Raw genomic sequence first — 27,057 nt, forward strand, 5'->3', positions numbered from 1 at the left:
TGATATTAAAATGACATCAAAATGACTAATTTTTCTACCTGGGGATGTGTATATATATATAAAAGAAATAATTCATTAAGATTATATATATTATATATATGTATAGCTGCTCCATGTCAGTTTTTTTCTCATCTGCCAATCATACTTATTTCTCTATGATGGCAATCGCGTGCGAGAGAAATCGCGGAATCATGTTGTACATAAATATATCTCGCGGTCATTTTATTTCCAACAAAAAGAAGCATGGCATAAAGCACTGTGTGTCGTATACTTATCGATGAGAACGACGATGACGATGAACGTCGACGCCGGGTCGATCGAATAAGAATCGCCCATATTCTATTCGCGAGAGAGAGAAAACCGGTTTAACTCCGACAATTTTCCGACTGCGTCTGATGACCTTGACACTGCGCTTTCACTCAGGGAAAGTATCCTCCCCAGGTACTGGAGGGGTTGCTCCCATCAGTCGCCAGAAGGGAAGAAAGGATCTATGAAAAAGTTTAAAAAAAGGAATAAATAAATGGCTCGATTAAGAAAGCCTCTTATTAATTCATCTGGGATCATCAGTATTTTTTGTTCTTTTAAGCATTCATTTTCTTCTGCTTCCCCTCCTTAGCAGATATATAGAAGCCTATACTATAACGATAAAAATAAATTAATTATATATTTTATTATAATTATTGTAATTATAGTATTTATAATTATAATAAATTTATAATATTTATAATTATATAATAAATATATGTATATAGGAGTTTATAATTATATAGAGTGTGCAAAAATCGTTTTTACATTACAATTATGTTTGAGTTAAAATTAAAGATATAATTATAAAGTATATTAATTTATTTTCAATAATATAAACCGGTAGAAAATAATTCATTCTCGAGCAAAATGGGCAAAAATTATCCAGAATTGTCTCACCTGTCAAACGTTCTGTCAAACATCAGATCAGGATGAAGGGATCAATAAAAAGTCATTTTTGGTATGAATTTTTTTCCTCATTTGGATGAGTAGAAGACGTTCTTGAAGCAGCAATAGTCCATATTTTTGCTACACCCTATAATAAATAATTATTATGATATAATAATAATAATAATAAACAATTACTTGATGCATGACAAGTGTAGATAACAAGTGTTCCTCATATCCTTGTTGAAGAAAACGTACCGTTATTTCGCGTTCCCTGCACCCATAATGATACGTCATTTAATTTGATCCATCTTCGTGCACCTTTCACGTTGAGCACGAAATAGAAACCGCTGATTTCCGTTATCGTCATCATCGTCGTCATCATCATTGTCGTTGCATGTGTAAAAGAGGAAGGAAAGACTGACTGCGAAAGTCTTTCTTCGCGTTTGTCCGGTTCAGAGATTATCGTGCTAGTAGGCCGACTTGACGTCTTTGACGTCTTGGCGAAACTGATTAGCACAATTTGTCATGTTTATTCGTTGCCAGGTTCATTAATCCTTCGAAGGATTGCGATCTAAAAAATATATCTGTGAAAGAAAAATGAACAAAATCATATATTAATTAATTGTATCGTCAATTTTCTTTAGTTCCTGAAGAAGAAATGAAGATTACATGTGAAAGTAAGAGCCAGACGCAACAAAGTCGGATTGCTCGATTTGATGGAGAAAATAACTGGATTTTTTTATTATTTATGCGATGGTCGCATTTTATTTTATTTTTTTTTCAAATGAAAGAATGCACCAAATACATAAGATTTTGGTTTTTGGCGGAATATTGGCTATTTTTTCATATATTGTAACTTATGTCCTGCTAAACAAAAGATGAAATAACTCATAGAACCCAAGTTTTTCATATTTGACTGGATGTAAATCAGTAATCGTCTATTATTTACCCAGCAAACACAATATATAAATAATAAGAATATTTTTACAATATATAAATGTTATATACTCAAGCATGTTACATGTAACGTATATGTTAGTTGTAATTTCCCACTCATAGATGTAACATTTTAATATTACATATATTACATTGTAGTTATATTGTCATTATATCACAAGATAGCACCGACTTATCAATACATCAATGTGCTATTTGGTATATAATAACAATATAACTACAATATAATATATGTTATATTAAAATGTTACATCTATGAGTGGGAAATTACAACTAACATGGATGTTACATGTAACGTACACGTTATATTACCTGTTATATTCCGTTTTATTATAACAATGTAACAATTATATATCGGTGTTTGCTGGGAGTGTTTGCTGTTATCTATATAAAATTATATAGATGATCATTTAGATGAAACTTTGGCATCATCTTATATAGATAATAAAAATATGTATTATCTATAAGTGCATCTGAGATGAAAAAAAGTATTATCTTTACTAAATTATCTAGAATAATTTTCAGATAATTTTGGTTTAGGATCATAGCATATAAAAATACTTAAATGAGAAAACTTGAGCAGTAAGCGAAAAAAATTTAGAAATAAAAATATGAATCTATTTTGATATCCCTTTTATAATATTTACATTTTTTTATAACTGTGTTTACATAAACAGTTTTAAAAATTATCTAGATGAATCGCCATATAATTTTATCTTTTATCTAGATATATATATTTAAAACAAAATCATCTTTATTTTATCTAATAAGATGAATTTACATATTGTTATCTCATCTTTATCTAGCTAATTTTAAAATCACCTAAGCACAACACTGATGGTTGCTAATTTACAGCCAGTCAAGTGAAAAATTAGGACTTGCGAGTTGTTTGACTGGCTGTAACTCCAGTAACTATCGAATCATCTTCTATTACAACATATGAAAAGAAATAGCCAATTCTATCGAAAGTCAAAATCCTATCTTCGGTGTTGGGTCCTTTGATTTCTTGGCGCTTTGAAATAGACAGGAAATTTAAAAAAAAGTCGATCAGCCAACCTGTTGCGCCGAGTCTGACAATCCGACAATGTTAGTTTCACCTTTCTTCATCTTCCGTTTTATGCACAAATGTGAAAGGTGCCCGCGAGGTATAATTGTAATCCTCGCGATTAGAAGCGCATATGGAGCATCCTGTGCGTTAGTGAGTCGATTTCCAGTTAGTCTGGATATCAGAGTGAATCTCGTTTCACGTGTTATTCTTACTGTCACTTAAACAAGAGCAAAATCGCCGTTTCGCCGATTATTATAGGGATATATTATTCATGAGAGCCCTCGAAACGTATCTCGCTCTTGCCAGGTTTCAAATGCGCCATTAGGAGATTCGCTTTAAACATACACATTCATGAAGCATTGTATTAAACAATAACACACAAAAGACTCGGTATAGTTCATTAGAAAGGTTAAATAGACGCAAAATACTTTTCTCTCGGTGATAATTGGCTTGAAAGTGGAAGTAAACTGGTGTATTTATCGCTCTATTATACATGCACATTTTTTCCCCTTTCTCGCTTATTCTTTCATTAAGATCTCTTAATTTTGTTCTATCGTGAAGAGAAAGAATTTATGAAAAACAAATTTATATATAATAAATAATGTAATTAATATGTAAAATATATAATTAAAATATACAATTAAAAAATGTTCAATAATTCAAAAAAAAAATTAAATTGAATGAAGGAAAGGATATTTTTGTGCAGGTGAAATCAATCTCCGAATAATCCTCCAGGAAGAGGGTAAAATTCGATGAGATCCAGATAAACGATAAGGCAAACGAGGAGAAAAAAATGTGCATGCAAATATATGTATCGAGATAAAATTTCTTTTATATTCCACTTCCTACTTTCTATCGAACTCACGTTCATATTTACTGTACTGTTTTTCTCAAATACGTGTAACGCACACGCAACGTGTTTCGCACACAGATATCAAAATCGCTCTTGCAAGTATAATCTCTGACAATACACACCACGACACACACAAGAGACTCTTTACAAGAGACAAAGTCGTCTCGGCGATCTGCGCCCGATGAAGCAACGTTTCCGAGGGGAAAAAATGAACAGCACGAGAAGCGCGCGAGGAGAGAAAGAGGGTAAGAGCCGCAGAGAGCTATAAAGCGATCCAGTTTCATCGAAATTCTCAGTTTGTCGTATACTTATATCGCATAGCGGACGAACGACATCCCCGGCCCGAGTATACATAATACCCGGCAAATATGAAGGCGGGGCCAATATTGCAAGTAAATGTCCAGCGAGTACAGATACATTACATCTCTCAATAACGCAAAAAACGCGAATAATTTCGTATTTCGAGTTTTACAACGAAAGTGAACAGAGAAAAGCGGACGTGTTATTGATACATTGATGATTTTCGCTTATGTAGACGCATATAATTCTCAGTGCAATTCGAAATTCGACATAGGTATACATTTAAATCGTGTCTTCCCAAGTAGCAAGCTGACGTCATTTTAACGTTTAATATGATGTCAGCTTGCTACCTGGGTTATTATGTGTAACATGGAATTAATTATTGACTATACAATAGTTGTCAGTTGCTACCATGCATGCGTGATCAAATAGAATGTACAAAGTATACAAATTAATTATTGTGGTGATTTACAGTTGATATTACTCGTGATGTTACTGGTTGGACCTTCGGAGGAATTTTTTCTCGAATAGTGAGTGTGACTTTTGTATTTTCTTCTCGCTAGATTATTAAAGTGCTCGAAGGAGAAAATGTGTGTAAATAATTATACATCTTACAAACTAATGAATTCTTCAGCCAAAAATTTTTCTTAATTGTGAAAAAAATTTGACGCCCAATTCTTAAAGATGGAGTTAAAAATGACTCAAAGAATTTCTATACTAAAAAAATACGTTTAATTTTCAGAAATAAAAAATAAGAAATTGATATTTTGAAATAAAATAGATTGATTGAATAAAGTAAAAGAATCTTTATGACTTTATGATTCTTTACGCTGAATTTGATATTTGCTTGAATTAATATTTTAACTATAGATGATTCTTTCAGAATTATCCCAAGTAACAAACTAACATCATTAAACGTCAAAATGACGTACGCTTGCTACCTGGGATTGCTTTTAAATGTTTATTTATATTTGTAATATATGTTCTCTCTTACATTTTAGTTCGAAGAAAGCTTTGCAGGATTTCTTCCAGTCTTTAAGGGCAAAAAAGCCTACTCTGCAGCCTAATATACAGCACTATCACGTACATTATTACCCGATGCCTTACTCAATGTTAACGTGGCCGAAAGTTCCAGTTAAACGGGAGCTCGAGAAACTCTACGAGTACGTTCGCACATTTTGCACGTTAACTACCAATTAGAAAACAAGAGTTAAAATCATTTCTCGTCGTGATTACGTCCGTGACGAGAAATCGATTCAGAAGTACACGAAAACTTATGTATAAAATAAATGTATAGCATATATTAGGGAAAGTAATATTTCAAGTTCGTTTTTACCTCACTTCGCCGCCTTTTACAAGATGAATAGCGTGAGAATCTCTACAATCTCTCGCTATTAATCTTTCAGATTTACTTGTGAACATTATATTAATATTAAAGTAATGATTTGATCGAGTATTATTATCATTTTCCAGCGATACTTTCGCGTCGTTCGGATGGCCAGATTACTACTACAATTATTTACCTCATCCATCCATATTCATGTCGGATCTTCAACAACTATGGGATGCGGAGCTTCCAAGTGAGTTCAAGTCATATTTCACGGAGAACAAAATTAATTGCCACATTCGTTCGTTCAAACAGTAAAGAAGAGAGAGAGAAATATTGCGTAGATCATGATTTAAAACGTTGATTTTTTTTCTTAGTACCAGACGACACGCCAGCTGCCATTGATCGAAACGGCCAGGGATTACTCATGCAAGTTCCTCTCAATCAACAATTAGTGTTTCATTTGCTAAGGAGATCGCAACAACGACAGCTGGCGAAAGCAGCGACTTAGAATGTATAGCTAACGTAATATCGTTAACGAATTGTGATGTAAATCGGTATTTTTCATTAGTCGATTAAAGTCTAGCTTTTAAACGCTTTTATGCGACGTGTATAAATTTCACAAAGGCCTATATTAATTATTAAGAGTGTATACAGACGTGTCTCACAATCAGAAACGTCTGCGTATTTGTAAAAATAGTTTTTACATATTATTTGTACTCATAGTTGGAGAGTTCGAATTTGTAAATTATTGCTGTACGCGCTTAGAATTGAAGGTCGCGAGTAAAAGTCCCGGAAGTTGCTTGCACTTCTTAGCCGCCTCGGCGTGAAACTTCGGAGCGCATGGACGACGTCGCCGGGTTGGTCTCTTCAGCAATAATTCAGGCGGGATTTCGCGCAGTTTCGGCACGATCGAAGCGGCATTCAACTTCCTGCGTTCGATGCGAATCTTCTGACGCGCCTCGTAATCCTCTTGCAACCTCGACGCCAGTTGCATCATGTATTTACGATCCGTTAATCGCGCCACGTTACTCCCCATCAACGTCGTCAATCGCAATCTTACGGGGGTGTAGCTAAGCCTAAGATCGATGAACCCTTTTGTCAATGAATCAGAATCCGAAACCATTTTCAAAAATTACATATTATATCGGTAAAATTGGAAAATAATTAATTAGTTGCCGGCGCAATTAAATATCCTCATATAAAAATATTATGTTAAAAATATGTATATTATAAATAATTATATTAGATTAAAAATATTTATATTGAATAATTTATATATATTTTTTTAATTAAAAATGTGTCATTGTTCATGTGTTAAAAAAATGATAAAAAAAATTAGTATCCAGATCTACATTGACAGAAAGATGAATAATTATGTATTGACAGAAGGGTTAATTAACCTACCCGTATTTCACGCAATCCGTTTCCCACCATGTCGGAGGTTCATCGTAAAGATCAACAATTGGCGGAAACATTTTTCTTAATCTATGCACGGTAATTCTTACTTTAAAAAATTAAAATTTTTAACGCGAAATTTAGCAGCCTGATAATTTCGTTCCAAATAAAAATATTTTCTCAAATTTGAGCGTTTTTTGTTGCCCGCCGATCGATATATAAAATTATTGGAGATTTTTTCTAAATCCTCTTCAAACTTTTAAGGTGGTTCTGGTGCTTAAAAAATGCAGCCAGCCTCATGTAATTTTAATGTATTGTTCTGCAATGCCTCCTTAAATGTAATATTATTCGTTATTACATTTAAAATTCGTTTGATCTGTTCATTTATATTCGAATCTGGTGTTCATTAAAAAACTTAAAGTCTATAATCTGGCAGACAGATCTTTTCTGTTTAATCGGGCGTAAATAATACCGGACGGCTTATCTACGGGTAGATAAACATCTTTGTTCGGTCCTTTTACGAGATTGGAGAATTTGCTGAAATCCACATCGAAGTAATGCTTATTCGGCATTTGCATCTCGATGCTATAAATCTGAAAAATATTTGTATTACTATATAATATACATACGATATAAAATAAAATAAGGTATAAGATAATTCAATGTATATTCAAAATATATTAGTTATTGTAATTTGAGAATTTTTGCTATTTGGGAAGAAAAGAAATTACGAAATAAAAAACTGATCATATTTACTTGTTGGACTTTATCGAGTATACACTTTTCCGTGAGGTAAAGCGTATTCTGCACACTGGGAGAGTAAATTCCTACGTCCGGAGGGCCCGCAAATTTCTCCATAATACAATCCTTCACCGTGTACCACACATTATCGAAATCCACTTCGGTCGCCGTCGAGAAGTCCCAGCTAGCCATTACAACAGTACTGAAAATACGGTCGTTCATGTCCGGTAACGTGCGGTACTCGTCCTGAATGAAATCCGTGAACGAACTTTGGGTGGTCTTCAACAATCGCAGTCCCTTCAATCCACCGCGAATTCGTGGCGATTCTAGAATTTGAATTAATCGTCATAAAAATGGAAAAAAATCGGCAGATATTTTTTTTTAATTAAAGAGGTTTTAAGCGCAACAAACTGGTTTTTAAATTCCTCTCTAATTATTTTCAATGTTTATTCATCCTATTTGCGAGTATTGTTTTCAGTCTTATATTATATATATATATATATATATATATATATATATACAGGGTAGTCAAAAAGTATCGGACCCCCCTAATATTTCCGTTCCCTTGCATTTTACAAGAAAATGTTTCAGACAAAAGTTGTAGGGTTTAAAAAGATCTATTTACTGATCTTATCAGTTTGACCTTGGATGGCGTCGCCAAGGTCAGATCGAAATTACATTAACTTTTTTAAACGGAACACCTAACTTTTTATTGCATATTCTTGTAGCTTATCTCGAGACCTTTCCAAAACACTACAAGAAAGTTTATTTTTGTTGAGTACTTTCCGAGTTGTGAGGCTTGAAAGCTACAGTGTACTGTAGTGTGGGTCCAGCCAGTTAAGGCAAGAGTGGCGTGTGGGTCCGGCCAGCTGGACCCACACGCCACTCTTGCCTTAACTGGCTGGACACACGCCACACTTGCCTCAACTGGCCGGACCCACACGCCACTCTTGCCTTAACTGGCTGGACACACGCCACACTTGCCTTAACTGGCCGGACCCACACGCCACTCTTGCCTTAACTGGCTGGACCCACACTACAGTACACTGTAGCTTTCAAGCCTCACAACTCGGAAAGTACTCAACGAAAATAAACTTTCTTGTAGTGTTTTGGAAAGGTCTCGAGATAAGCTACAAGAATATGCAATAAAAAGTTAGGTGTTCCGTTTAAAAAAGTTAATGTAATTTCGATCTGACCTTGGCGACGCCATCCAAGGTCAAACTGATAAGATCAGTAAATAAATCTTTTTAAACCCTACAACTTTTGTCTGAAACATTTTCTTGTAAAATGCAAGGGAACGGAAATATTGGGGGGGGGGGTCCGATACTTTTTGACTACCCTGTATATATAATTTATAGTATAATTATATAATACGATATAATATATATTATATAATATAATTAACATAATATATTATATTAATATAATATATAATATTAATATAATATATATATAATATCAATATATAATATTAATATAATTCTATAATAAAATTTTTAACCAATAATACCCAGATAGCCACAGTAATTATTATGACATCATTTTGATGTCAAAATGCATAATTTTGATGGCAAATGATGCATTTTGACATCAAAATGATGTCATAATAATTACTGTGGCTATTTGGGTATATAATATAAAATTAAATGTGACACACAAATTTGTTCAATATATTTTTTTACAATTAATTATTGATATTTATTAAAATAATTTTTTAAAATAATTTATACCATTTCTGATCTGGCTGACTTGACAGTATCGTGTCGCGGTTGGACTCATGACGAAGGCATGATTGTGAGGCACGTTGTTAACGTAGTGCCTGGTCCAGGGATACTCCTCGACGTTGATGCTGACTTCCGCAACGTGCGGATACGTGTAGAGGAAGTGGGAACAAAGCAGAAGAGCGAACTCCTCGGGCGATTGAATACCATGTTTCTTCGCCATAAGGTAAACCGTGTTCTTCTGGCTGTCCGTCGCGATGATGTCATGATTGTCACCGTTCAGATAATCCTTCTGCGAGATCAGACGCAAATGCGTGTCCACCTCGTATTCGCGAATTTCGTGGTGCAACTCGTCTTCCCGGCGCACATACAATAACTTGACGTTATTCTTACCGTAACCATAAGCGCCTAATTCATATTTCTCCCTAAACGCAAATTCTATTTAATTTTCTCCTCATTTATTTATTACATAATTTTAATTTTTCACCTTTTGCAAACTTATTTTTTTTCTTAATATTAAATTTCGCTCGATGCGATGTAGCATGTCATAATAATCTAATTTGTATTTATATATTTAAAAAATAGTATTTTTTAAATAATAATTATATTATTATATAATAATTTAATAATAATTTTTTTTTAATTTTACTTAAATTTAATTTTTTTTGTTAATTTAAATTTTCTATTTTTCCCCAAATTAATTTTCGTACATTAAATCCATTATTTGTGTTCACCTTTATATTTAAATTGATTTCTGTATTAATTATACAAAAAAAAAAGAAACATACCTTTTATCTTTGCTCTGCGAAACGGTGAGATTCGGCTCAGCATCTCTCGCAAAACTCAACGAACTGTCAAATGAATACTTATCGTTTTGCATATAAGAGAGCGTTCCTTTATGCGAAGACATTGTTATCGCACACTTTTAAACTCTGTCGTGTGCTAGACGTTGTAAATTACTTCCCGTATATAAGTGAAAAATAAGGAAAAATTACAACCCTGAACAATCCGATTTTCCGTCTTTCGATTTCACTTTTGAAATCGAAACGCTGGGCGAAATTCCATCTTATATATCACGCGCATTATTTTTTTTTCCATCGACTGACAGATTAGAATTGACCCGATAATCTTGTAACCTCAAGCAAAGTCGACGTGAACTTAGCACACATATTTATCATCGTCAATAATAAACTATTATCGGCAATTCGACGGGATACTGAGATAATAAACAATATGTTTAAATTCAAATTCAGGTAGAAAACAATAATATATTAAATATAAGATTTATATAGTAATATAAAAGATAGAGAGACACATTATGTATATTGTTTGTATATACACTGTAAAAAAATATGTAATATATTACACAAAAATATGTAAAATTACATAAATAATAAGTGTAAAATTACACGATAAATAATAGAAATTTTTACCTTTTCATTATTTATCATGTAATTTTACATTTATTATTTATATAATTTTACATATTTTTTTACAGTGTAGTTCAGACACTGAGGATTCATTATAAATCAAATAAAAAAAATTAAAATCAAAATTATAATTATGACAATTAAATTAAATACAAAAATTTAACAACAAATTTGTTATATACAAAATATACACAATTTAGATATAGAAGACGATTAGTGTAACTCAATATTGTGTTTTTAGGGCACTGACGACACGTTAAAATTAAATAAAAAAAGAATTTAAAAACAAATTTTTTATACCTGGTTCTTATGAACTCGTTTTTTGTCTGAATTTTGTATTTATTTATTTTTGTTTGTATTTAAAAGAATTATTTTCTGAATTTTTTGTATAGATAACTCGATCGTTTTGTGCGTTATATCATTATTTCGAGAAACCTCGATAGTCTTCGTTATAATTATGTGAAAAATCTCGTTGAGAAATTATATTGATATGTGCAATCTCTTTACGACTCCCCGAAATTGACGTCAAATCGATAGGAACATCACAGTATATAAATAGCAAATCATCAACATGCACGATTCTCGAAAGATAATTTATTAATACCCTCTTTTGATGATTTATGTATCATTTGTTAGGAGTAGAAAATGGATCGCTGCAATTCTTCTCTTTCTCATTAATCAACATTTTTTACTTCACCATTCGCAGAAATAAACACAATTATAATTTTGCGAGAATAACAATTAATTAAGGAACTTAAATCATTTATTTCATGTTTAATTCTAATTTTCATTGTGACTTCAATAAATTATTCCATTTTTTATTTTGATTCTAATTTTAATTGTCATTTTTATTTTCGTTTGAATTTAATGAATCTTGAACTTATTGTAATGTAAAATGATACAATATAACGTAATGAAAATGAAAAAGTAAAATGTATAAGATATAAAATGGAAAAAAGCAAAGATGTAAACCAGAAGCCATTCTAAGCCGCGAGGTAAGAATTAAATAAGTATAAAAATAATAAATTATAAATTGTCCTCTTTATCTCTATATATAGTTGTCCCTCTCTCTTTCGAAGTCATTATCTCTTCCTGTCTTGTTTTTTTCGTGACACTTCAACTTTAATTAATATACTTAATATACTCTCTAATAAACGTATTTAATATAATTAATATACGCTCCAATTAATACTAATTAATAATACTTTATATACTCTCGCTCGCGAATATGTAATTATTCATATTTTCGCGCACTAAAATATAATTAGCATTGTTACTTTATTATTCATATGTAATGAGCATTTTTTGCAGGGTTGGGTAAATTAGTAAGTTTTTTAAACTAATTGTAAGTTAAGTTAAAGTTAGTTGTTTACAAAATTAATTTAGTTAAGTTAAAAGTTTGCATGAACAAAAAATTAACTCACAATCAGTTAAAAAGTTAAGATTAAATTAACTGAAGTGAAATAGAAAGTTAATTTTTAAAAACATTATTTATATTAAATTAGAATTTTGTTTGTTAATTCTTTTAAAATTTATATTAATATAAGTAACAAAGAAATTTATATAGAAATATATTTTTTGGTAATTACAATTGATGACAAATGGAGATAAAAATTAATAATATTTTAATTTAAAAATAATACGTTTATAACTTATAAAAAACCAATAATGATATTCATAGAGATAAAAAAATTTAGGAACTTAGGAATTTAGGAAACTTAGGAAAAAGAGTTGAAGTTAAAAATTAATACATTTTAAATTAACTAAGCTAAGTTAAAAGTTATTAACTTTTTAACTCTTAATTAATTAATTAATTAATTAATTAATTATTACCCAAGCCTGATTTTATGACATCGCGATGAAAAAAACGCGAAAAAAGTACGATATTATTTCAGTATCTACGATATATCTCACACAAATTAGATGTAGGAGATAAATTTTAGAAGAGAGAGTTAAATTGGTTAATTGAGAGATGAAAGCTGCTCTCGGAAATAATTATACAAACGAAACTTGTTATTGCGAGCACAAAAACAACACGTATTTTTGAATACAAAAAAAGATGTATATCGCGTTTTTTCGAGAAACAATATGATATGACACTCTAGTTGAGTCCCGCATAGAGAAAATAACAAAATCACGCGCTTGTAAACACGTGACACATGTCACTGAAAGCAAACTCATTATGCAACATTGTTGTCAATTTATGCAACATTGATAAACAAATAATATTTATATTTAAATATAAAATCGCAATAAAATGATCGAATTTTTCTTCTGCCTTCTTCGTTTTTATTTATCTATGCATTATCTATCTATAATAATTCGCACATTCATTTATTCATTCATTTATTTAAAATAAAAATTAAAACAAAGAAAAACAATTATAAATCATCATTTAAATTTTGTTCAATTTTATTTATTAATATTTATTAAATATATATATATATTATAATTATATATTATATTAATTAATATATAAATATATTAATTACATATTATATATTATAATTCGCTAATAAATAAATAAAAATATATATATATATATATATATATATACATATTTATTAGCGAATTATTCATATCAAGAAATAAAACAATGCTCGCAGTTTGTATACATCTCTCCGCGTCAATGAATCTCGAAGGAATGCTGCGCAGCGGCGTGGGCCCTATTACGTCACTACGATCGGAATGCGGCGCGGAGTGGGGGGAGCTCCATGAATGACGCACCGGCAGAGGAGCGGAAGAGTGGGGGAAGGTCACGTGGCGCAATGGAATGCGTGCTTGCGTATGGGGGGGGGGGGGGGGGAGAGGGTAAAGAGGACGCGGAAGTTATTACTCTGTGAACGTGCGTAGCGTACGGAATTAAAACAGAAAAATAATGATTATCTTATTGATTTTTATATTAAAAAATAATTAATAAAATAAAATAATATATAATTAATAAATATTGAATTTCAATAATGATTCGTATAATTGTCATATTTTTCTCTATTAGAGGCTTCGATTCGAAATTTTAATAAATGCTCATTTATTATCGGATAAATAAAGGTGCTCGAATATTTTTTTCGCGATAAAATTCACGTGAAATTGCAAAAGAGATAAAAATTACATAATATCGTTGCGATAATTATTTGTGTCACAATTTCGAACTTTGCGAATTTTAAATATATACTTTACTTATCTTCTCTTATATTATCATGTATTATGACACACATGAAATCGTCGAATTTAATGGTTGGAGTAATAAAAATTGCTTCGCATATCAATGAAAGGTCGCATAAGAATTATTTTGCACACACTGGATCTCAATGAAATGCGATACATTTGTTTACGTTTACAAACGCATCGCAAACGTGTTATCGTCCCATTTTTTTCGAAACGTGACATACATCGTTTCTGTATATTAAAAATTTTATATTAAAATAATTGTGAATTTTATATATATATATATATATATATATACAGGGTAGGCCATTTTAATCTTTCCACTAAAATTTCTCAAAATCCAAAAATTTAAGACAAAAATGTTTCAGATAAAAGTTGTATGGTTTCAAGGGGGACATGAGATGGTGTCATTGATTTGACCTTGAATAGCCATTTGAAGGTTACGTGAAGGTCAACTTCAATTTCTTAAATGGAACACTATATTTTTTCTTGCATACTTTTGTAGCTGACTTCGAGATCTTTCCAAAACACTACAATAAAATATTTTTTCATGAAGTATTTTTCGAGTTATTAAGGCTGCAAATTTGCAGTATTTTGACATAAAATACAAAATATCTTGGGAAATATTCATTTTTCGATTATCATACCTTAATACTTTTATGCACAGAATAATGAGATAAATCAGTTGATGTAAAGAAAACACATAGTTACCTTTAAAAAAAAATATGAAAATTGCAATAAGCAGTTAGATAATTTTTCTTTAAGACAACTATGTGTTTTCTTTACACCAATTGATTCGTCTCATTATTCTGTGCATAAAAGTATTAAGGTATGATAATCGAAAAATGAATATTTCCCAAGATATTTTGTATTTTATGTCAAAATACTGCAAATTTGCAGCCTTAATAACTCGAAAAATACTTCATGAAAAAATATTTTATTGTAGTGTTTTGGAAAGATCTCGAAGTCAGCTACAAAAGTATGCAAGAAAAAATATAGTGTTCCATTTAAGAAATTGAAGTTGACCTTTACGTAACCTTCAAATGGCTATTCAAGGTCAAATCAATGACACCATCTCATGTCCCCCTTGAAACCATACAACTTTTATCTGAAACATTTTTGTCTTAAATTTTTGGATTTTGAGAAATTTTAGTGGAAAGATTAAAATGGCCTACCCTGTATATATATATATATGTATATTTGATATATATAATAATATTAAAATAATTGTGTATTATATATAAAATAATAATGTTAAAATATTTTATTATATGTGTACATCCAAATAATTATTTCATTTTCAAGAATGAATGTCATTTCGGAGAAAAGCGGAGCAATCATATTAAGAATAAATATAATTTATAATTTATTTAATTTTTCTTATCTGTTACCTGTCAAAATTAATTGCATTTATTTTCGCGATACATAAAATATACATTTAAATTAATAATATGCAAATTTTCTAGATTGTTATATGTTATATATTATATCTAGAAAAATAGTATGCATGTAAAAAAATTATTGATTAAAGAAATATTTTGACACATGGAAATGTCTGAATAATTCATTAAAAAATGTAAAAATAACTAAAGCGAAGAAATTGTCGCTATTTGTGTCATTTGTTATATGTATAAAATCGCTGTTGCATACATATTAATAATGATTATACATGAGCAACAAATTGTGATAGTAAAATCAAAAGAAAATAATTTTGTATAGATATTATTCCATAAAACTTACCCTTTATCAACAATGCTCGGAATTCACTTGATGGATTTTTTCTTCCAAAATTTTTCTTTGCACTTTCGAAACTGCTTACTTGTAGATGACATTTAATTTGGAAAAAGTTTATTAATACGTGTGACACAAAATATACACTTGGAACACTATGGTCGTACGAAGTTTATCTAAAGAAACTGTGGAACTGTTCGCGCAAAGTGTATCTGAGGAAACTGTTAAACTATGGTCGCACGAAGTGTATATCTGAGGAAACTGTCAAATCGATGACCGTCACATATATATCATTTATACACATAATACGACTCCGTTACTTTTTTCTCGGCATTTCCGATTATTATGCGATTATTTACAAACTAATATTCATCAAATTATAACCTCAAATCGTTAAAAATTTGTGACAAGTGACATAATCGTAAAGTATACAATTATAAAACTGTATCGATCACGCGATAATATATATTTAACTAATATTATGCAATGGATCGATTCCGCTTCTTTGACATTTATTTGACATTTCAGTCGCGATTAAATCTTGATTACACAAACACATTCAAAATAATCACATTATAAATAACCACAAGAATAATCTAATTACTAAACTTTTGTCAACTTCCGATTACTGTTAGGGCGCTGTGTGTCCGGATATGTCCGAGCATGAACTATGCAAATCAGATATGGCTGTCCCAAAGTGCATCGATCAATCAATGAAGCGCATCGTTTGGCGCGGTTTCTATAAATGCGACATTAAGGCATATGAATATGATCGCGTTCTATGAATAATTTATGGCATTTGATAATAACATTTGTAATTCAAATTTATAATCAAGAGTGTTACATATTAATATCAAATTAATAGATTTTGTTGTTATTTTAATATTATCATAATTATTAAAATACTTCAATCGTAAGAAATATTCTTAATTCTCATCTGTGTGTTACAATTTTGAAAAAATAAATATTATTAAATATTTATAATATTATAAATATTAATTTAATAATCCTATATTAATATAATATATTTTTGTATATGGTTTACAAATTATAAAGAAATATCGAAAATTATAACAAAATAAAAATATGACAGTATATAATTTTAACAAATTTAAGAAATTATTAAACATATTAATAAAATAATAAATTTTTAGTGTAAAAATTCGCCTTTCTTGTTTCGTTTTTTCTTTCTAGTTATAAAAAATTTTGTTAAGTATCTGTCATATAATTTAACATCTATAAATATATATATAAAACATGTAATATTATAAAAATAAATAATAATTTATTGTATACTTTTTTAAATTAACAGTCATGATGTATGAATATCTAGACACGAATGCACCCAAGCAAACCCGAGTACCTTTTAAATGCTTACACGTTTTAATTGCGTCACATACATCTGCGCAGCTAAATTCAGCATAACAACGTGTCGCCGGTTTTTGTTATTCTGGAAAATTGATATCGATCTCGGGAGAATATCGAGATTTTTATAGATTGTCGCGTCTAAAAAATATATAGAATGAATAAGCTTGCGACGCGAACTGTCAAACGTCAAACGATAAAATAACACACATATATCGTGTTTATTTGACAAGTGTTATTATCCGAGATTTATCTGTGATCCATATCGTCGTTTATCCCCACTCGAATAAAGTTCATAATAATAATAATAATAAAGGATAAAGGGCACTAATAGTTTCTAATAAATTATGCATCGCGTTCGCTTGAACGATCTCACGATAAAATTACGGAGGGTGTCGAATCTGCAGCCGATCGTCGTCCATCGAAGGTTGATCGCCGGTCGAAATTCGCTGATTTACGGATCCGAGGTCGCGACAGCCCGAAAAAATGGCACGCCGATCGTGGCACTGGAGTCCACGATAATTACACACGGCATGCCGTACCCACATAATTTGAACACCGCGCTCAAAGTCGAAGACGCCGTCAGAAAGCAAGTTCGTATGTTTTAATTTTATTTTTGTAATATTTTTGTATTTCTTTTTAATTTAATCCAGCCATAGATGTCTAATAAAATATAAAAATTTAATATAAATATAATTATACGTATTATTTTATTTTTATTTTATGTATTCGATAGATATTATCAATGACATTTTTATTTAAATTAAATTTTAATATTTAAATTAATATTTTTAATATTTAAATTAATAGTTTTCATTTTGTTACACACACTGAGATTATCATTTGTACTAAAATATGCATATATATGATATAGATGATTATATAATGTATTATTTAAAGATCAATACATTTATCGATATATTTTTTTTTTAGAAATGTAAAACCATTCTCTTTAGAGAGAAATTGATGAGCCTTATTTATAGAATTATCTAATATTATTTATATATTACAACTAATGCGATTAAAATAAATTTAAATAATGAAATTGGCAAATTTTTATTTCAGGGTGTTGTTCCTGCGACCATAGGAATCTTAGAGGGGAAGGTGCACGTTGGCTTAAACAAGGAACAACTGGAAATCCTATCTAAAGCAGACTCTGCAAAGACTATTAAGTGTTCACGCAGGGATATCTGTTTCCTTGCATCGTGTGGATTAAATGGCGGCACAACAGTCAGTGCCACAATGTTGATTGCACACGCAGCAAATATTGCAATAATGGCAACAGGTGGTATTGGCGGGGTTCACAGAGGAGCCGAGATGACCTTTGACATCAGTACAGATTTGACTGAACTTGGACGTACACCGGTAGCAGTTGTCTGCTCAGGTGTTAAATCTATCTTAGACATTGGCAAGACCTTGGAATATTTGGTAGATACACGAAAATATATTTATCTTTATGTACAATACTTATTAATATGCTTGCTGTTTTCTTTCCAGAAATTGACATAGAAATGGCTTTTATGCTCGCAGGAAACTCAAGGGATACCAGTGATAAAAATTGGCGAATCGCCAGAATTTCCAGCTTTTTATTGCTCCGAGACGTTGGATAAAATAAAAGCACCTTGCAGAGTTTCTAATGCCAAGGAAGCAGCTAATATTGTGAAGATGCAAAGACTACTGGACATTAATACAGGGATATTATTTGCAGTATCGATTCCCGAAAAATATACATTGAAGCCTGATATTGTAGATTCTGCTATATCTGAAGCTTTAGAAAGAGCCAGTGCCATGCATATAACAGGCAAGCAAGTTACACCATACCTTCTAGATGAACTCAACAAGCTCACACATGGTCAATCCCTTGAAGCAAGTGAGTAAGCAGAAGCCAACAGATGGCAACGTGAAAGAAATATGATAAATATTCTTATGCACATTTAACACTTGCATTTTTTTACAGATATGGCTCTTATAGAAAATAATGCTACGGTAGCAGCTGAAGTAGCCTTGAATCTCTCCGAAGGATCTTCAACATCCTACCTAGGACCTGCACCAGAACGATCGATTATATCAAAGCAAAAACCGGTAAGTGAGGGAGAGAAAAGCGTTTTCTAGAAGAAACTCGACGCTCGATGTTGCAATATTATTTACCGACGTGTCTTATCAAGGCATATCGTATTCAAGGCTAACGCAATAATAATATGTATACCATTCCACTATCTCTACCGATAGCAGTGCTTAAAAATATACTTATACCGAAACGTCTTTTATTCAGGTAGTAGTTGGTGGGGCTGTTTTGGATACTGTCGTGCAAGTGCAGGACCCGAAAATAAATGTAAGTCAATAACGTCACAATCCAAATTATACTAAATAACCAATTTTTTTCTTATATTCGTATTACATAATATAGTTGTAGAACAGTAACAGTATTTATATACAATTACCACCATATTCTTTTTTTTTCTTTTTATGTACACTTAATATAATATCAAATAATGGGAACTCTCGCATATTTATATATGTATATATAGAATAGGGGGAAGAGTACGGTGTATGTATGTTTAACAAACGCTTTATAGAATAGCAAACCTATGAGATAAGGCCGTTGCAATAATAATTGGCGGCGTATCTCTATGACTTAATTAAATACAGACGCAAGCTTGGTTGATACGATACTTTACGAAAGGTTCATCAACGTAAACGCGCTATTGAGCTCGATTTGTAACACTACGTGTATTCATTATTCTTAGTGTTTGTCCATTTTTTTTTCACTAAAACAGTCTTCACAGATACACTTTGTTTCGTCTTTATACAATATTAAAGTAATCAAAGCTTTTTTTATTTTTTTTTTTTTTTTAATGTGCATACTTCCAATATCGCGCTACAATCACTCTATGAAATATCTCTCATTTGTGGCGTTAAACGCACAGAGGAAACCGGATCGATTGGTCCAGAACTCAAGATGTGGTCGAGTGACGCAAATTTCAATCTTCAAATCAAAACATATATTATTTATTATATAATGTGTCAAAGAACAGCATTTATTAGATACTAGAAAAGGTGATGCACAAAATGTACCATGTAAATTTTTATTAATTTTTTTTCATAGAAGATGACATTTTTCCATTAATTGATCGGGAACCTTCGACGTGCAACGCCACAAATGACTAATTATTCGACCATACCTAGTTGTTTGAGATATAATAATAAATTGGGTCTTAAGCAGGCACTATTCAAAGCTCCCTGTCACGTTCACTCTTCTTCAATTTATATATTACATTTAGATACCAATCTGTTTTACAAATCACTACGCTCGTTTGAACTTTGAAGTTTTACCCAGGTAACAAGCTTACGTCGTTTCGACGTCATTAGGCGTCCAATGACGTCAGTTTGCTACTTGGGTTCTTGCAGTATGGTTGTATAACACGAGGATATACATATATATATCGTCCGAATAAAATATGACATCCGAATAAAATATAACATTTTTGTTGTTCGAACGTATTTTTTTAATTCGACTAATTAATTAAAAAACGATTAATCTCTATCTCTCTTTGTATATAACACCTTTATATACACTTAGTGGCAGAGGCTGCGTGTCTGCGAGGTGTAAGCTTTTTTTTGACGTTATTATTAGTTTTTATTACATTCAACGATAATTCGATGGTCTGATTAAGAAAGAATGATCGTCAGTGAATTCTCTCTCTCTCTTTCTCTCTCTGGAAAGGGATCGATTTTACATCTCATTGCCGCATAAAATATTTCACATTTCGCTAATAGTGGCCTAAGAATAGTTCAGGCGATCTTTCGTGATTAATATAATTACCCTGTTGTCCAGACTAGTGTAATTATATACTTGGGGGTGTGTGAAACATCAGGATTTTCGCGATTTACACATAAATCCAACTGCGACAGACAGATTATAGTAACGTAAGATGACAGAAGAGACGCGAATGGCTTGGAACAGTTAACAACAGATATAAGATGTCTCGGTTTTTCCTTAAGCAGACAATCGACACGTAGTTATTATCTCTATTGTATGTCGATATATACAACCTATATACTCTCTAGTTCTCGCCCTCTTTTCCTCTCTCTATACATATATATATTTCTTATCATTGCATCCTCATTAAGTGTATAACCCTAAGATTCCTTTATAAGCCTAGCTAGGAAGCCAATTATTTCGAGTGTGTTACCCTATATGTCTTTATTGTTTATAAGATGGATCTCCATTATTGAGGCAAAACAGGCCAAAAAGAAATTGACAAGCTGGAAATGATGTAATATTTTTGCGTTCCACGTTTTATTTCAGCCCAATAATGATGGTCCAGTTACAAGGAACAAATCGGTACAAGCTACTTGCGTGACGCGTATTTTTTTTCAAATGCATACAGGGTGTCTGACATAAGGTCACACCAAAAATATACAGATCTTGTTGATTTGGAGACAATTTTTCCTCAGCAAAAATATTGAGGCATCAATAATTTTCGAGTTATAAGCGAAAATAAAGGGTTTTTCACAATCTAGCCTTGTGAAAATAAAATATTAACAAAATCACATTCTCCAATTAATTTCAAGTAAACTTTACTTTGATAAAATTATAATTTAAGGTTTAGTTATAAAGATACATTATGGCAAACATTGGGAACATGCAAAAAATGATGGCTGAAGAAAAATCGTCTCCAAATAAGGAGATCTACTTGTATATTTTCGGTGTGACATTTTATTTTCAGATACCCTATATATACATATATATGTATGTAAAAGCAATTAGAAATCGTTTAATCGTCACATATATTGGAAATATTTCTCTGTTTTATATTTATTAACGAAGAAACGAATTCTTCTTGTTCAAGGTTCACTCAAGTAGAATAAAGAACAGCCACTTTACATCGGAGAATAGGGGAGGAGGGAATCAATTTGGCAGTATATCTCACAATATATTCTCTCGTAACTATCGTAATTATCCCCAGAAGTTTGTTGAGAATCGTGAAGCTTCACGAGGAGATATATTTATATATATATATATATATATATATATAAATACACGTATCTAGCAACGTGATTCAATAATTCATCAGTGGTGGGCAACGTTCCCGGGAAGAGCGCAGTTACCTTGTCTGAGCAGACATACACACAGGTTGTCTGCATTATTAAAGAGAAACGAATGCGTGGGGAAAAAAAATGTACAGCCCCTAGTTTCTTCTCGAGCAACGAAAGTTGCCGAGGAGTTCTCGGATTGAAAGTTTTTCTCTTGCAGTTCCCACGATGACGATTGACGTCGATTAACTGAATTTTTTTCTACAAATGTTTTTTTCTTCTTCCATGTGTTATTTTCTTTTATATATTATTTAGCCCCAGCAAAACAATCGCGAATTCGAAAGATCTCAAGTATAGCAAATTAACATCTAATGACGTCATTCAACATCCAAATAACATATACACTTGCTACGTGGGGTATTTTTCTCAAGAATATCTGAAAGATCTTTCACTTTGTGTGTATAAAATAGAGAAAAGGGGAATGGAACTGTATCTGGTTAGACTGTTAAGATAACGCGTTTATATGTCCTATAGATAGGATCGAAATTTAGAAGATATCCGATTACTAACTTGGAATTTAATTAATTCACAGAAATGTCGACCCGAAATGGAAATCCAAGCGGCAACGAGTGATCTTGATGTGCCATTTGTTAAATGACGATAGTTACTATGTGATATACCACCAGCATGATTCGTGTGACTTAAGATTCCTGGCTCCTCATCGACCATGTTGGAATTGTGACGTCAGAGGTGAGAAGACACAAATAAAAAGATATTTCGATGAAACAGTACTTCAGATGGCTCTAGCATGCTCTTATAATACCACGCTAAAATACCTTGAAAATTCTTTTCCCTTTATAATCAATCAATAGTCATTATACGTCAAAATGACGTTATTAAACATCAAAATGACGTCATTTGCTACTTGGGTCATTTTATTGATCGACTATCAAGGGAAAAAAAATAGTTTTCCAGATATTTTAAAAGTCATCTGAAGTAGTGTTTCATTTAAAAATGACACTAAGAATTTTTAGCGTGTACTTTTTCGCCTCTGACGTCACAATCTAACATGGCCGCGACAAGGCCTCCAGCAGCCTTAAACTTTTCGCATGAGAAACGACACACGATGAACGATATTCGGTATACATTGATGACGATACACGATCGATGACGCTTTACTCGGATGGGAAGCGTATTAAGAAGGGTCTTACGAGGCTAAAAATAAATCTGCAAAAGTGGTATAGTCACACCGACCGCGAGGACGGAAGGACATGCATATACATATTATAAGGTGTACACTTGCGAAGAGAGTTCAGAGCAGTTGATGAGCGCAAACCCGCGAATGTATATAGATATATATATATATATAATAATATAATTCCGAACGCACACAAACTACACGAAGCTAAAGCTCACGATTAGTGGGGGAAAAAATGGGTGTATAAAAAGTTAGGAGAAAGAGTAAAGAAAAAGAAAAGTAGCTCTCTAACATCGGTCATTTAAAATTAGTATACGTACCTACCCTTTATAACTCTCGACGTCGACGATGAATAAAATTAGCATACGACTGCTAGAGAGAGAATACCGTAAATAGAACTGTTCTTCGACCGGTTCCTTCACTAATGGAACTATAGGTGTGTAAGAGGTTTGCTCTCGTGAGTCGCTCGTTTAAGGAATCGTAGGGCAATGACGTTTTCCGAATCTCATTTTTCGAGGCAATCTTGGTTAAAACGAACAAACTTCCCTTCGCGAGTTTCGCCTTACAAAAAACCGGAGATTACAATAATACTCTCGCTACTGTTGTACGTGTATACACTTGTGTTTTGATTTGGTCTTTCGTTAATGTATATAATAATTCGCCACCGTGATATCGATATTCGTGAATGCTCTCCTTGGTCTCTCGTGTGTTCTCAGCGTTCAACGCCAACGTCGTCATCATGGTCTCTTTCCTAGTGTCACACTGTGTTAAGCGCACACTTGAAGGTAAAAGGGGACAAGCTATAATAGGAGATAAGTTTTGCAGTGGTTGCCAACCCATTCACTCCCGGCCGATCCAAACGACGACGACGACGACGACGATAGCGTTTCCTCTATCTACCTCCATCTGTTGGACTCGCGCCAGCCAGTAGCTCTCCATATGTGTTTGTGAGAATATGTTTTACTTTCTCTTGAAGAAAGAAACTAAAACGCCCGAGGGAGAATACGTTGCGTTGGTTTGTTTGTTTGTTTGTTTTTTATTTGTACAGCGGTATCTCGGCGTGTCGCCGATTGCTGCTCCTGTACAAAAACCGATTCGAGGTGTTTCGCCACCATCTCCATAGTCAGGTACGCCTGCTCTGACTGCTGGTCACCGTGACGCCCGTGCCCGGGCTGGCGCCGTTCGACAGCAGCAATCTGCGATTGAACTCGCGCATCTCGTAGTTGTTGTTGCCGTTGCTCTTCTCGCGGCCGCCTCCGCCGCCGCCTGTCCCGGTCGCGCAACTGTTGTTGTGGTTGTTGGCCGAGGTGGGCGTCGACTCTTCGAGTATCAGCGCGCAATGGCTGTTGGTGTCGCTGTCGGCCCCGCCGTCCTGCAGATTGTTCGCCAGCAACGGGTGCCGACCCGCGTTGCACTCGTCAGCCGACTGCAGCAGCAGCGACGCGTTGCCTGGAAAAGGCGTAGGCGACGTTTTATTCCCCGAATTAGAAGAGGAGAATGAGGACCCTGTCTAGCGTCTCGCGCGCGTGTCTTCTTCCTCCTTTTGATATATGTACTTGGCGCGAGACGCTACCGAGAGTCTCCCTGCCAAGTACATATATACCGATTAAGAGCGCCATTAATCTTCCTCCGCCTCTCTGTTCTGTTATAGATATAGCAATGCTTAGGTATGTCAAAGTTGCGGGATTTTGCGTCACACGCGGTCGTCTATCGGTGCACCAGACATTGGGATTCCGCTTGGACAGCTTCATCGTCATTAGCGACTTCATCGTTAGCTTCATCGATAACTTCTGAAATCGTCGAGATCGAGCGACTCTGCGACCTTAGAAGTGTGCTTTCGCAGATGAGTAGTGTAGAAAAGCGAAACTTACCGGAAGGCGGGACTGCATTTGGTAATGTTGTGCGTCTGACGATGCTGCCGTTATTGGCGGTTTCCGGCAGCACCTGGGAGAAGGGCGGTTGCGCGAACGGCGTGGCTGGCGGCGGCGGTTCCCTCAGCAGGCGTATCTTCTGTATCATCTCCCGTATCTCGTAGCGCAGGATCCCGAGGAAACAGAGCTTGGCGAAGGCGATTACGCAGAAACCCAGAACGAACAACAGATCCGCCGTCTTTCTCAGCCAGCGTACGAGGGTCTCCTCGCAGCCGCGCCCGTACGGAGTCTGGCAGGACTCGCTCGCGTTCACGCTCGGTCCGCAACAGGTCTGCGGCCAGCGATTCGAAAAGTCCTTGGGCCCGGTCACCCCGCAGCACATGAACTCACGCTGAAGTCGGTCCCACTGTTCGCTGAATCGTGGCTCCTTACCGTAGTCTACCTGCAGGCAGACCAAAAAGCATTATATCACAATATTATGATAATCCAATAGCGCTGTGAGCCTTTCCAGATGGCAAGCCTACGTCATTTTCACGTCAAATGACGTCAGTTTCATCGACGAGAGATCATCATCATTAGATCATGATAATCCAATATGCCTTGGCGCTGTGAGTCTTCTCAGGTAGCGAGCGCACATTATTTTGACCTCGAATTATATCATTTTGACGTCAAATGACGTCCTTTTGACGTTTAATGACGTCAGTTCCGTCGACGAGAAATCATCATTGTAATATTACAATAATCCAATATTCCAAGTAGCAAACTGACGCCATTCACATCAAAATGGTGTCATTTTGACGTCATTTTGGCATTTAATGACGTCAGTTTGCTATATAGCTTGGTCACATCGAGGACAGAAACCGAGACTATATACGCACCTGCAAACGCAGCCTGAGGGTGGGCCTGAGATCGCTGCGCATCTTCTCGAACCGGAAGATCCAGGCGACGCCGACGACGGCGTCGCCGAACAGCAGCACCAGGAGTAATATCCAGTAGAAGTGCAGTAATCGCGCGCTGAGTCGTCTGGCGGCGATGCAGCCGAGCAATTGAACCAGGCCCAACTGGGCGGCCAGTGCCAGATAGCCGTAGAGCGCGGTAGGGTCGTAGACGCGAGGTACGCCCGGGACCAAGTAGCGACGCGGGTCGCCGGTGAAGAGGAGGGTCTGCGACACCGCGGCGGCGAAGCCGACCGCGCTACCGAGCAACACCAGGTTACAGGCGTAGATCCAGAGACGGTAATATCGCATCGCGACGTCCTGACCACCGCCGGCGAGTCGTGGAGACGTCACCGACGACGGCGCCTCGTCGGCGACGTAATCGCGGCCGCTGCTGCTCCTCCGGGTGCCGCCCCTCTTGAAGACGTTATTATTGTTGATATTGTTATTGTTATTGTTGTTATTGTTATTGTTATTATTATTATTGTTATTGTTGTTTGTAGTGGTCGTGGTGTTGGTGTCCGTCGAGTGGCGATGCTCCTCGCGGTCGTCTAGTAGAAAGAGAAAGGGCGGCTTCGCGCTGCAGTCCTTCGTCGCTGTCTTTTGGCTGTGCGTCGACTGCGGGGTGACTGAACGTTGCAGCAGCATCACCGTCATACTATCGTGCCACCCTGGTGTGCGTGTCCTCGTCGTAAGGATTGTTGTGTGTACCCCCGCGAGAATGCACGGAGGGGATGATCGAGTGGGAGAGACGGGCCAGCGCACCTCGTTGCAACCCCCGTTTTTACTGGGTGGCCGTCGTCGCCGTTGCGGTAGGACTCTACGCGAGGGGAGAAGGTGAAGAAGGAGCTTGCTGCAGAAGGTGGAGGAGGAGGCGGCCGATCCTCTACTCGAAACCGGCGCGAATCACGCGATGCACGACGTTGTGCTGCATCGCCGCACCGGAAGGTCGTTCGCGGTGGCTCTCATGGCTCTCTTGGCTCCTCCTCTTCGTGTCGTCACCCGCCGTCCTGAACGACTTCCGGCAGACTCCGGAAGTGGATGATCCTCCTGCGGAAAGAAGAG

At 34.4% G+C, this 27,057-nt stretch overlaps 5 protein-coding genes and 1 long non-coding RNA gene across 7 annotated transcripts in view; 2 read left to right on the forward strand and 4 right to left on the reverse strand.

The window, feature by feature from the left end:
• Positions 1 to 17,284, reverse strand: LOC114937881 (uncharacterized). Its single transcript, XR_014924599.1, has 5 exons — positions 16,965 to 17,284; positions 15,596 to 16,325; positions 1,171 to 1,499; positions 925 to 1,060; positions 1 to 488 (listed from the first exon to the last, which is right to left on the reverse strand). It is a non-coding gene; the product is annotated as an uncharacterized LOC114937881 (long non-coding RNA).
• Positions 3,733 to 7,016, reverse strand: LOC114937870 (uncharacterized). The gene has a single exon (XM_029311545.2). The coding sequence runs from the start codon at positions 6,524 to 6,526 to the stop codon at positions 6,149 to 6,151; it is 378 nt and encodes a 125-aa protein (XP_029167378.1). The 5' UTR covers positions 6,527 to 7,016; the 3' UTR covers positions 3,733 to 6,148.
• LOC114937871 (uncharacterized) lies at positions 4,142 to 7,070 on the forward strand. Its single transcript, XM_085482408.1, has 5 exons — positions 4,142 to 4,165; positions 4,506 to 4,603; positions 5,075 to 5,270; positions 5,524 to 5,653; positions 5,778 to 7,070. Exons 1-5 carry the CDS (start codon positions 4,142 to 4,144, stop codon positions 5,909 to 5,911), a joined length of 582 nt encoding a protein of 193 aa, XP_085338534.1. The 3' UTR covers positions 5,912 to 7,070.
• On the reverse strand, positions 7,094 to 10,405 carry LOC114937869 (uricase). Its single transcript, XM_029311544.2, has 4 exons — positions 10,049 to 10,405; positions 9,270 to 9,685; positions 7,555 to 7,865; positions 7,094 to 7,391 (listed from the first exon to the last, which is right to left on the reverse strand). The coding sequence occupies exons 1-4, from the start codon at positions 10,168 to 10,170 to the stop codon at positions 7,221 to 7,223; spliced, it is 1,020 nt and encodes a 339-aa protein (XP_029167377.1). The 5' UTR covers positions 10,171 to 10,405; the 3' UTR covers positions 7,094 to 7,220.
• The window catches only part of LOC114944149 (uncharacterized), a 25,596-nt gene continuing 15,488 nt past the window's right edge, over positions 16,950 to 27,057 (forward strand). The window contains exons 1-5 of the mRNA XM_029319930.2: positions 16,950 to 17,544; positions 18,017 to 18,379; positions 18,482 to 18,821; positions 18,909 to 19,033; positions 19,224 to 19,283. Of these exons, the coding sequence (XP_029175763.1) occupies positions 17,299 to 17,544; positions 18,017 to 18,379; positions 18,482 to 18,821; positions 18,909 to 19,033; positions 19,224 to 19,283 (1,134 nt within the window). The 5' untranslated portion in view covers positions 16,950 to 17,298. The remainder of the gene's footprint in view (positions 17,545 to 18,016; positions 18,380 to 18,481; positions 18,822 to 18,908; positions 19,034 to 19,223; positions 19,284 to 27,057) is intronic.
• The window catches only part of LOC114944150 (uncharacterized), an 11,517-nt gene continuing 3,769 nt past the window's right edge, over positions 19,310 to 27,057 (reverse strand). The window contains exons 2-4 of one of the 2 annotated variants that reach the window (XM_029319933.2): positions 25,936 to 27,042; positions 25,058 to 25,499; positions 19,310 to 24,635 (exon numbers count right to left, since the gene is read on the reverse strand). In XM_029319933.2, coding sequence (XP_029175766.1) covers positions 24,310 to 24,635; positions 25,058 to 25,499; positions 25,936 to 26,649 — 1,482 coding nt within the window. In that variant the 5' untranslated portion in view covers positions 26,650 to 27,042 and the 3' untranslated portion in view covers positions 19,310 to 24,309. Of the gene's footprint in view, positions 24,977 to 25,057; positions 25,500 to 25,935; positions 27,043 to 27,057 lie in introns of both variants that reach the window. The other variant, XM_029319931.2, reaches the window with a different exon arrangement.

This window comes from Nylanderia fulva, unplaced genomic scaffold (assembly GCF_048542155.1).
Source record: "Nylanderia fulva isolate GAGA-0341 unplaced genomic scaffold, ASM4854215v1 Scaffold20, whole genome shotgun sequence".
Lineage (NCBI taxonomy): Eukaryota > Metazoa > Arthropoda > Insecta > Hymenoptera > Formicidae > Nylanderia > Nylanderia fulva.